The sequence below is a fragment of the Corvus kubaryi genome, unplaced genomic scaffold (genome assembly GCF_017639235.1).
Source record: "Corvus kubaryi isolate FWS band 111438036 unplaced genomic scaffold, C.kubaryi_AGA036_p1.0 37284, whole genome shotgun sequence".
Classification (NCBI taxonomy): domain Eukaryota; kingdom Metazoa; phylum Chordata; class Aves; order Passeriformes; family Corvidae; genus Corvus; species Corvus kubaryi.
In genome coordinates, this window is record NW_024581088.1 from 6,215,306 (window position 1) to 6,227,023 (window position 11,718).

Below are 11,718 nucleotides of genomic sequence, written 5' to 3' on the forward strand. Positions count from 1 at the left end.
TTAGAATAACAACCAAGGACTCACTCCTAAGGGTGACTGACCCTTTGTACCAAACACAAGCACGTGCTATTCAAACCACAAGCAGAAGATCCACTTTGTTCTTTCCTGCCAGCCCAGCTCACAGCCACAGGGAGGGATAAAGCAGTCAGGTAGTAACTCCTCACTTACCGTGAGCGATGTGAAGGTCATGCACATCCCACCAAAGCCATTCAGAGCCAGGGCAATGAATATCAGCACAGACAGAGCTGCAACAATAAAAAAACCTCCCCTTAGCTTCCACTGGGTGCAGAGGGAAAGGAGACAGAGCCCTGAGGGCTTTGGTCCTGACACGCAAAAACCTCAGCGGATCAACACCCTCAGGACATGTCTCACTGTTCCTGACCCAGCACCCATCTTCCCCCCAGCCACACAGACTGGGACGGACAGGGCTCTCCTCCAAGGCAGAGCTCAGGACAGGATGGAAGGGTTCCTTTTCTCTAATGAACAGACTCGCTGATGCAGCTTGTCTGATGGCTCTCAAAAGGAAGATTTACTTGAACAAACTGAATCCAAAGTGCCATCTCACTATCTGCTCTTGAGGAGCAGGCTCCATCTATCTCTGGCAAAAAAAACAGTTACCCATTGTGTGCTGTTACCTATTTCCCAACCCTGAAAAAGCCATGAACTCCTTTGGAATTGCTCCTTTACAGGACCTGGCCCTGCCCAAACACAAAAACTAAGAGACCTGGGTATCTCAGATGTTTGGCCCTTGCTACACTCTCCAGTTGGTGTTGTGAAACACCAGCCCCTCCCAGAGCCACTTAGCTCCCTCAGGCTGGCAGATTGCTTGGCTTGTGTCCCCAGCAAGACCCCAGTACAGCACTGGAGGGTGACAGTTTGAACTCTGCTTGCCCAAAAACCCCAAACCACAGCCCTGAAATGCTCCCAGCTCAGCAGAAAGGTGCCGACTTACAGTCTGGGTTACTGGCACCGTACGCGATCATCACGCAGGACACAGCAAAGCAGGCACTGAAAGGGAACCAGAGCCATGAGTTTCTCACAAACAGCCTCACCCACAGTCAATTACAGCTGCTTCCACCTCCTCAGTGCTTTGCAGGGCAATTTCTGTAAGAGGGAGGGAAGCTGGCAATACAGAAAGAAAAATCCAGGGAAATACCCAAATATTACTGGCAAACAAGTATTACAGGCAAGCCTTGCACAAGGGCTGAGGCAGGAACCTTTCCTCCCAGCACTGACGCAGCCCTGTCTGGACCCAAATTCCCACTGGTTTTCCAGCACAGTTTTTCTGGCCCTCACCTCGGGGTGACCAAAGGCAGCAGCAGCAGCAGCCCTTGTCCTGAGCCCCAGCACTCAATTCCTCTCTGGTAGGGACTGACTCAGAAACTTGCCCTGTTTTTCCAACTCTGCCCACAGGCCAGTTTGGTTTCTGATCAAGTTCACTGCATTAAAATTGTGATAATTAAAACAGTGCTGAGGTCCACTGATTGCAAAGGTCACTAATCCCTATGTGCCATGACAGAAGCAGTTGACAATCTTCTGTTTGAGGCAGAAAGCAACACACACCACATGGAAGAGAAGGGCCCTGGGAAAGGCAACAGGACATGTTTATCCCTGAGTTAACTCCCCAGCCTACGAACAATGATGTAACATCTTGGGTTTGTGCCTCTCAGGACATAGCTCCCAGCCCAAGGAGAAAGCTACCCTCCCTGACTCACAAATGACTCCGCTCTTCCTCCAGGCTCCATCTGGACAGGGATCACAGAGCAGCACTGGAGAGCTGAAGTGTGGACATGGAGTTCCAGGCCCTTCCCTTATGGAGCAATTCACTGTGCTGGCTGAAATCACCCCAGAGCTGCTCTGCTGTCCTGTGCACAACTCCCAGCCCCATCCCTCAGACGCTTCCCAAGGCTGCAGGGACCCCACAACAGGCACAGCACCCAGACAGGGTGGGAATTGAGCCCTCAGCCCACCCCTGGAGCCCTGGCACACCCACCTGCCCAGCAGCCGCAGCTTGCGAGGGCCGTACTTGTCCATGACAATTCCCAAGGGCAGCGTGATGGCACTGAGCAGGAAGGAGCCGATGGTGAAGGCCAAGTTCAGCATTTCATCCTGGGCATTGCAGGAAGGCCATTTGTGCTCTGAAGCTGTGCTGTTCTCGTCCTCAGAGCTGTTGGTGGTGGTCTCTACACAGGGTGAGAGAGGACAGTTAGGATGAGGCTTGAAATGCTGCAGGGAGGAGGAAAGGGAAAAGCCCTGCTGGGCATATGCCCTCCACAGTCCAGTTTTTATTCTAATCAGTGAGAAATGGAGAAGGAGAGCAGCAGAAGGATGAGGGAAACCTGATGAGCTCTGCTTTGAGCAAGGAAGGCACCCAGGGGACAGGCATCCCATGCAGCAGCAGGGTAAAAACCTAAGGATGGAGATTCATTAATTTATTGAAACAACTACACAGCAATGGCCTGGCAATTACAGGAGACTAAACCCAGCTGAACCTAAAGGGACTGATACAAAAATAAGGTCCTCCTAATCTACAGCTGTCGTGTTCTCAGAGATCCTTTCCCTAACAAAGCTAACGACAGCTACAGCCAAATCAGTTATTTTGGTTCCAGACACCAGGCTGACAAGGCCTGGCACTGAGCAACAGCCTGCTCAAATGAAAAGCTTCCTACCCTCACTGCAGGCATCAGGATGAAGAATGGCTTTGCAGTAGCCACCCTGCTTTGACTGCCCTGGCTCTGAAAAATCCTTCCTGGATTTAACTACCCTGTTCGCAGGGGGCCTTGGCAGCTCACCTGCCTTCTCTGTTTTTTTAAAGGATTGATACATCTTTAACTCCTGCCCCGTAATTAGCATTTTCTATTCTTTCAAAATGGGTTTAGGTCATACAGATCAATTATATCCCCAGCTTTCTGTTCTTGCCCTTACATGAGGAACTCTGCATGCAAACTCCCACGCTGAACAGAGCCCACGTTGTGTAACCGAGACAGAAACAGGACAGTTCAAAAGAAAAAAAAAAGGAAAGAAGTTCCCTTTTACTGCCTCATGTCAACTCTTCTCCTGTTACATGCCTATCCCGAGGTTGCTTACAACTCCTCGAGTGAGTACGTGTGCATTCAGACTCCCATTAACTCACAGCTCCAGTGCACTCCACCTCTCCTTCTCCCAACACTTCCCTGGAACCTTTGCTGGTATGACAAAGCACTTGCTCCTTGCTGCTGCTGCAAGCCAGTGATATAAAACACTCTCCTTCATATTTAATAATTGATCTGACAAAGTTCAATATTAAAGGAGGAACAAAGAGAGAAGTCACTGACATAACCACCAGCATGAAGTGAAGCTGGAGATTCCCAGCGAGCCCTGGCTGGTTTAGTTAATTAGCAGGAATCCCCCATGTACTAGTGACTTCACATTCACTGCTTGGTGTGGCTGGTGGAGGAGATCCCCTTGGCTGCTCTCACACTCCCCTACATCTCTGGAGTTAACACAGCCCCATCTTGCACCTCCCTCCCTTTCTACCCAAGCCTCAGCCCCTCCAACTCTAACTGGTTTCACCCTGGCTCTCCCAGCTGCTCTAAACCACCCTGCCAGCTTTGTGTCCACTGCAAACAAACCTCACTCCAGCTTCCTGCCATTAGGTATCAGCAGGAACTCAGGCACTGATATCTGAGGCTTTGGAGCTGCTTGCAAACCTTCCTGGGGCCCCTCCCAGCACTCCAAGGGAGGCAGGGGCATTTCTCCCCATTTCCATTGCTCCCACCAGCATCTTTGCTAAGATGGTTTCAAACTGCCCATGTTCCTTTCCACTGCCATGTGCTCCTGATCGATAACTTAATCTGCCCCTTCTCTCGCCCTGTTAGCCATGGATAGCCAGAGTAAGCAACAAATATCCCCAAAATGTCACATGTGCCACCAGCAGCATCTCCTCTGCAAGGAAGGCAGCACTGCAGCCCAAGGCACATCCTTAGAAATCAGTCCTGGACAGACTCTGGGAGGCTCTCAGCAGTTTTCACCCACAGCATCAAGGCTTTTGGGCTCTCCACAAAGATAAATTCATAGGAAACAGATGTGGGTGAGAGGTGAAACTCGGGAAAACAAGGAAGGGGGGGGGAATTGACAAAGTAGTAGCAGTTTCCCTGTGTCAGCACTCTCCAGAGACAGCTCAGCTGCGGAGTGGAAGGAGGGTGGAGGGACACGAACAATGCAGTGACCTTATAACTTGTGGCTGCACGTGTTAAAGCCTCAGTAACCCTCCCCACAAAGAGATCTCAAAACAGAAATATTCAGCCTTTAAAGCTGGAGAATATGAATTCCTGTTCATGTTTTGATTTGTTCAGCTGCTGCACGTCCCCAAAGAGTTTGCACAGCACACACCTGCTGGCCCTCCCATAACCAGTGTACACGGTGGGCACCAACACCAGGAGGTGATGAGGACACAGCTCAGAAAGCTGTGGAAACAGCAAAGAAATTTGCCCCTCTCTGAACATTTGCTGCAGCCAGAAAGGCTGGGAATGGGACACCAAACTTCACTCCCTGCCTGCACAACGACCTTGTTTACAGGTGCTCAGCCCCAGCTCCAAGCAGGGGCCAGGCAACAGTGCTATGTGGAAATACAAATTGTGAAAATAGAAGCAGCTCCTAAGCAACAAGATCCATTGAGGCATAATGGAAATGATTCCAGCAGCCCTTGGCACCCTGACATTCCCGATCCTTTGAGCCACCTCCATAAACAGAACATTTTGGAGCAGCTGCAGGTGTGTGCAGCAGGCACAAGGTCCAACCAAGAGCCAGCTCATCCAGGAGCATGGATTTGGGTGCCAGCACAGGAGAGTGAATGGCAGCACAGGACAGGCAGCTAGGAGGGGTTTAATGGGCAGAGAACCTGCCTAACTACTCACCTACCTAATGCACCTGGTTACAGCAAACAGCAGCTTCCCCTCAATCACAGCTCAGATCCTGTTCCAGATCAGTGCACGCCACACTCCTGGGGAAAATATCCTACATGCCTGGCTCCATCTGGAAAACTGCTGTGGGGAAGGGCTGGCTCTATGCCTACAGTGATGCCCTCCCCAAATTCTCTTGCCAAGTCCACCTGCATACAGCACTCCAGGTGTGACACCTGGGCGAGGCAGCAGCACAGAGGCTGTGCTCACTCACTGCTGCGCCAGGAGAAGCTACAAGTCTTTACCAGCAATTACAAGAACATTGCTGCCTATTTTTACAGCACTCCCCACACAAGCAGCAGGATTTCTACTGCCCAATTAGTAGTTCAAGTTACTATTTAAAGAATGACAGCTTAGGTGAGGAGAAGGCTGCCTGGGTAATCATTTATGTCAAGATCATCGCTGGGATTTGTTCAGGCTGGAACATTTAAAGCCATCCTTTCTCCCAAATTAAGTGCTGCAGGTTCCATGCAAGGGTCAATCATTAACTGCTCTTCACTGACCTCTTCAAATCCCAGGCACACACACACACCACATCAGCAGAGGAACGAGTCTGGCTTTTCCAGGAGTGACTGCCATCTCAGATGGCAGAGAGGAGCTTTCCTTTCATCTTGTTTCATGGATCAGACTGAGTCAAACAGGCAGGACACCCCCAGCCACCCTGACAGTAGCTCTGTAGAACACAGCCTGCACACCCCTCACCTTCCTCCTCATTTCTTTTATAGAAATAAAAGAGAAAAGAAAGGAGAGGGAAAAAAAAAAGACAAATCAAGGGCAAAGAACTGGGAGTATTGGTGTTAAAAAAATAGCATACTGAACGACATGTGCAAACAACTGATTCTGCAGTCTGCCCACATAAGAACATGTTTTCTCTTTTCAGGATGGTGTCATACTTCTGGGAACTGGGAGGGGATGTTCTTGATTTGTACCACTGCAAAAGCAATTTGTTCGGGTTTCCCTGCCCCTCCACTTGCACTTCCAGGACCCCCTCTCTGGGTGCCTGAAAGCTTCATATGTGACCAAGGCACAGTCTCAGTTAAACTCCCCTTCTCATCCCAGCTGTGGTTTCATTTTGCTGCAGTTCTCACCCAGGGCCAGCACCTTCCCATAACAGCTGCTGATCAGCACAGTGTGTTTCCTGTACTAATCTTTTTCTGTTTACAGGCTCACGTGTGTAGCCTTTTCACAAACCGTTGCTGTCATTATCTCCTCAGATTGTAAGGGACCTTCAGACTGCAAGTTCCCCACCTCAGATAAATAAGGGAAAAGAGCTGCAAGGTAGCACCTTCCCCCTATGACCACGTCAGGGCTCCTTAACTTGCTGTAAGTGAATTAGCTTATCATCCCTTTGGTATTCTGCAGTCCTGTCTCAGAAGAAAGCCCTCCGTGCCCCTTATCTCTGCTCTTTGTGAGCAGATTATCAAGTTCAGGACTCTTTTTTTAAACATGTTTCAGACCCAAGCGTTCAGCTTCCCAATCCCAGAAACATCATAGCAAGGCAAGGCCCTGGACTGATCAAATTCCCCACGAGCTGATAAGGCCCAGAACTGTGATAAAGACTGTGGAGTCAGCACTCACACCGAATAAAAGATGCTGCTTCAGTTGGTTAAAGGCCAAGTAGTAGTGTAGTAAAATTAAAATGGGAACAAAGTGCTACTACCAGGCTCCTTGTCAGCGAATTTCAAACATACCTCTCAGGAGGTGGCCCAACAGGTACAACTCCCCCACTCCAGCCCTGTTGCACAACTGCTCTAAAAATATTTTGTTATTTCAGACCTTTTTTTTCCCCAGGTGTCCATCTCCACCCTCATGCCACTGAGTCCCTTGGACCCCACGTTTGTACAGTGGCTGAGTAAAATCCAACGCAAGGAGCCAAGGGCAAGCACGGAAAGCCAGGGATTCAACAGGGAGACAAGGAGTCCTTCATGAACTGCAGCACTTTCTGGGCAGCTGCTGGTACCTTCAGAGAAGAGCCTGCAGAAGGGACAAGGTCTAGTTCTGCCTTTCATTGGAAAGCATCACAAAGTGCAAGAGCTTTTGCTGACAAACCAAAAGCCCTGCCAAGAACCTTTGGCTCATTAGGAAAAGTCTATTTTTTTTTGCAATACTTACATGCCCACAGCAGCATTAGGAACAACAAGTGCCCAAAGGCTACTAGTCATGATTTGTTTGCACCAACTTTCCAGCCAAGCACCCACTTGGCTGCAGAAGTCAATAGATTACACTGAAAAAGGCAAACCCTAATCCCAGCAAAGGGAAAACTCAGCTTGGGGCTGGTCATTGAGAGTCTCCACACACTTGGAGCCAGGAGTCTTCCCCACAAAACTCTTCCAGTGAGGACAAAAGCAGAAAAAGGAAAGTGAGTCAGCACGGATGAATGTCCCAAAGCTCATCACAAGCCATCACCGAGTTCAGCACTGATGGCCAGATATTTAAGGACAATAAGAACATTTGACTACACAAGTTTCTTCTCAGGGATTAAGCTTTCTTGCCTCAGGGCACAGGTTGGCCACTGGGAGGGAGCAGTTGCCCCCAGGGCAGCAATTTCACAGCAGTCCAAACATCTGCATCTTCCCTGTGATCTGTGGGCATGGGCACTCCCACGGGGAGAGCCAGAAAAGCCACAGATTAGCAAACAGGAGTGAGAAACCCAGATGGACCTTTGATTTGGGACAAACTGAAAGGAATCAAGGCAAAGAGCAGGAGATGGGCCCTAAGTGGAGCTCTTGTCAGCAGAGCACATCTCAGGAAGCAGACAGGGAAATGCCTGCTCACTGAGACAGTCAGCATTTGCTTATCAGCTCCCGTGTGCTTTATCTGGGTGGCAGAAAGTCTCCACCTGATAGTTTAATGTGAACTCTTACACAGGCATGTGACGAAGTCTCCATGATGTGGAGAGAACACAGCAGCCTTGAATAGAAGTCCTGCAAGGTCTCCAGGCACTGGAATGCTCCTGGAGACCCGAGTGACACGGACACGCTTGGGAGCACTGCCCTGAGAGCAGAGCACCGGATGGAGATCGAGCAGCCAAGCTACAGCTGATAAAAGACTGAAACACGTGCATGTTTGCCAGGTGCACCAACCCAGGCTCTGGTACACAAAGCAGGAGAGATAACAAGCAGCTGATGAATGAGCAAAACCCAAAGTATCATCGCAACTATTCACAGGCACCTTTGCCTGCACTTTGTTCCCCCACGCTTGTTTTCCCCCACTCTTCTCAGCCCTTACTCACTGAGGGTACATGCACTGATTTCCAGCTCTTTTCACAAACTGCTTCCTCCATCAGCCCCAGATGGGCTGATTCAGTCCCAGTCTCCATCACACATCTCTGGACAGAGCCCAGACTGCCTCTCTTCACTTTGCCCTTCCTTTCTCTGAGCACACACAAACCCTCAGTCACCACAGCAGCTTTCCAAATCCACACCACACCTTTACCCTCGGGTTCTTCTTAACCCCACTGACCACCCAAACATGCTGTGGGATGCTTAATTCTCTCCATGCCCAGGCTGGGGACAGATGTCCACATCCAGGCTGTTTTCCCAGGATTACCCTTCCCACACCACAAAATTGTCTCTCCCCTTGCAGGCTGTGTCTGCAACAGGGACAGCCACTTCTGGCTGGGGCAGAGGGTAAATCCCAAGCCCTCACAGAAATACAGCCTGGTTTGAGCACATCCTGGGTGCTTGAAGAAGGAGAGGAACAATCAGAAGCATTTACTTCCACAAATTCTCCTCAACAGCAGCACTGGACTGCCCTGATATTATTGCCACCCATGCTCCTTGTTTTCTTACCACCAAGGACAAAGTTCCTCTCAAACTCAGGAGAAGCCCCCCCACAAATCATCATCCTCCAGAATCCATCCAGCCTTCCCCTGCAGAGGAAGAACCCATGGCCAAGTGGAAAAGGCCATCCAGAAAAGCTCTACCTCAGCATTAAAGCTCCTTTTTCCAATCACTCTAAAGCAACAGCACCTACAGGCATACTGCACCATCACAAGGATGTCACTGGTTTTGGAAAGGAGCACACATCCCTTCCTTCTCTCCTGGGACCAATGTGGAGCTCAGCCCTCCTCCAACCAGCTCCACACCACCCTAGAACAGAGAACCACACACGAGCCCAGAGCATCCTTACCTAGCCCGTAGCACAGGTAGGAATAAAACCCTTCTGCCTTCAGCATGATGAGCAGGGACCCCCAGCCCAGCAGGACAGCGGAGAAGAGCAGGTTCTCGATGATGGCTGTGAACGCCATCCACCAGCGCCGCCGGTGCGCCGTGGCCAGTGTGGGGGCCATGGCTGCCTGGGGGGTGGCCTCTTTCAGAGCCTCAAACCTGCAGGGAACAACATCCAGTGAGTCCACACACACAGCACAGATTGCTCAGAAAGCACCAAAAAACCCCATGGTTTAAGGAATCTCCCTACTAGCACCCAAGCAAAGCTGCCTGCTGAATGCCAGGCACTTGGGTGCAGAACTGGCTTTTGCAGGTACCAGCTTGCCAAGCGACCTGGAGGGATGGGGGAGGCACAGGTGCCCTTGGAAGAGCCCCTCGGGGGCTCGGTCTGTGTGACACAGGGCTCTGCTCAAGGACTCTGTTCCACTTCCCGAGCAACAGGTATGAAAATGCAGCAAACAGCCACTGCCCGGAGCCCACTGCCCCGGCACAGGGCAGGCACCTCATTTGTAAGGCAGGGAGGGAATAAATGCCAGGGCAGGGGGGCTCCAGCCAGCACCCCGATCTCCCCACTGCCATCAGGCAGGGGCTGGGACAGGAGACACAGCCCCACATCCCCAGGGGTGGCTTCAGAGACCCACCAGGTCTTCTCTGTTCCTGCTCCGGAAGGTGTGTGAGGGTTCTATAAATGCAGTTTATACCACCAATGGCTCATCAAGGAGCACTTTTTGCCGCCTGCCAGACCACCCAGCTGGGGGACACTGCAGCTCACTGGCATCTCCAGGCTGCCCCAGATGCTGGAGATGCATTCACTGTGTCCCAGTTCCTGGGGAGCGAGCAAATTTGGGAACACACCTGGTTGTCCAAGGGGCAGCCCTGGGGAGCCTCGAGGTGAGGGGCCACCCCTGTGTCACCAGGCAGGTGGCCCTTGGAGACAAACTAAGGCTTTTCCCAGCCCAAGCACACCTCAGCCTGCACTGTGGGAAAACCAGCTAGCCACGCATCCAGCCAGGACAGCTTCTCTTATTAGCGAGACCCCAGCACCGGCTGCTTTGGCGGGCTGGGGGTCTGACCCGGCTCCCTGCAGGGATGCCTGGAGGTCAGGGCCCCTTTCCAGCCACAGCAGTCGGTTCAGAGCCCCTTGCCCTGGAAGCCAGCCTGCAGCCGTGCCCCCCCACCCACAGCGCAGGCCCGCTGCCCCAGCACAGCCCACAACGCATTTCCTCCATCACCTCCTCCTCTTCTTCCTCATCCCGGCACCCGCAGCCCCCTCCCCAGCCCAGCGATCCTCTCTGCGACAAGAGCTACAGCCCGCTATCAGCCGCCCCCCACGCACCCCCTCAGTGTCCCCCAGCACACCCCACTCCCCACATCACCCCCGCTGCATCCCACACCCCCGAACAGCCCCGCAGCATCCCCCTCGCTCCTCGCCATCCAGCCCCCCCACCCACACTCCGCCCCTCCATCCCCTCTCCCTCAGCCGCCTGCCACTCCCACGGGTGAATCCCCCGATGCCCCCCACGCAACCCCTGCCTCCGCATTGCCCCCTTCCATGCAAACCCCACCCGGCTCCGGCAGCCGCTGCGATCGCAGCCCGCCCGGTACGGCCCGCTCCCGCCCGGTGCGCCCCGCAGCCCGCCCGGCAGGGCCCGCGGCACACAGCCCGCGCCCGCTCACCGCCGCCGCCGCGCCCGTTCCGCTTCACCACGGTCCCACCCGGGCTTTTTATCCGCCCTCGGAGGCAAAACAGGCGCGGCCGCTGATTGGCCGCCGCCTCAGCCAATGGCCGCGCGCGCCGCTGCCGCTGGGGCACGTGCCGGTTCGCCCCCCGCCGCCGCCCCGGGCGGGACCCCCCTCGCGGGACCCCCGGGAACCCCCCGGGATCTCCCCCCGGGAACCCCCCGGGATCTCCCCTCGGGATCCCCACGGGACCCCCCTGAGGTCCCCCCCGATATCTTCCTCCTGGACCCCCGGTATCCCTCCCCCGTATCTCCCCCCGGTACCTCCCCACGGGATCCCCCAATATCCTCCCCCGCCCCGGTATCTTCCCCCGAGATCCCTCGGATCCCACGGGACCCCCCGCTATCTCCCACCAATATCCCTCGACATCTTCTCCCGCTAACCACACCATTTCTCCCACCGGTAACCCGCGATATCTACTCCCCGGTATCCCCAGCTATCTCCCCCAAGTACCTCCCACCCCCAGATATCCCCTGGTATTTTTATCACCCGGTACTCCCCGGTGTCACCTTCAGTACTCCCTCGATACCCTCCGGTATCTCTGTACGCCGCCCCTGCTACCCGCCTCGATTCCCGCCGCTACTCCTGCGGTACGCCTCGATATCCCCCGGGACCCCTCCCCGGTACCCCCCTCCCGGTATCCAGGTACCTCCCAGTACCTTCCCCGACCCCCTCCTCCTCTCCCATCCCCCGGTACCCCCGCTCCGGGCTGCACCTGGGCTCTCCCGGGACAGCCGCACGCACCCGGACGCGACAACCGGGGCTGGGCACGGGGCCGAGCAGGACACACAGACACACAGACACACAAACACACACACACAAACACACACACACAGCCGCACACACGGACCCTCCTCGGGGACACCCGG

At 53.6% G+C, this 11,718-nt stretch overlaps 1 protein-coding gene across 3 annotated transcripts in view; it reads right to left on the reverse strand.

Moving 5' to 3' along the window:
• SLC43A2 (solute carrier family 43 member 2) overlaps positions 1–10,854 on the reverse strand; it is a 31,968-nt gene extending 21,114 nt beyond the window's left edge. The window contains exons 1-5 of one of the 3 annotated variants that reach the window (XM_042026161.1): positions 10,787–10,854; positions 9,072–9,268; positions 1,994–2,183; positions 953–1,008; positions 169–245 (exon numbers count right to left, since the gene is read on the reverse strand). In XM_042026161.1, the coding sequence (XP_041882095.1) occupies positions 169–245; positions 953–1,008; positions 1,994–2,183; positions 9,072–9,231 (483 nt within the window). In that variant the 5' untranslated portion in view covers positions 9,232–9,268; positions 10,787–10,854. Of the gene's footprint in view, positions 1–168; positions 246–952; positions 1,009–1,993; positions 2,184–9,071; positions 9,269–10,674; positions 10,753–10,786 lie in introns of those variants that run through there. The other 2 variants (XM_042026160.1, XM_042026162.1) reach the window with 2 other exon arrangements.
• Positions 10,855–11,718: the final 864 nt, after the last annotated feature.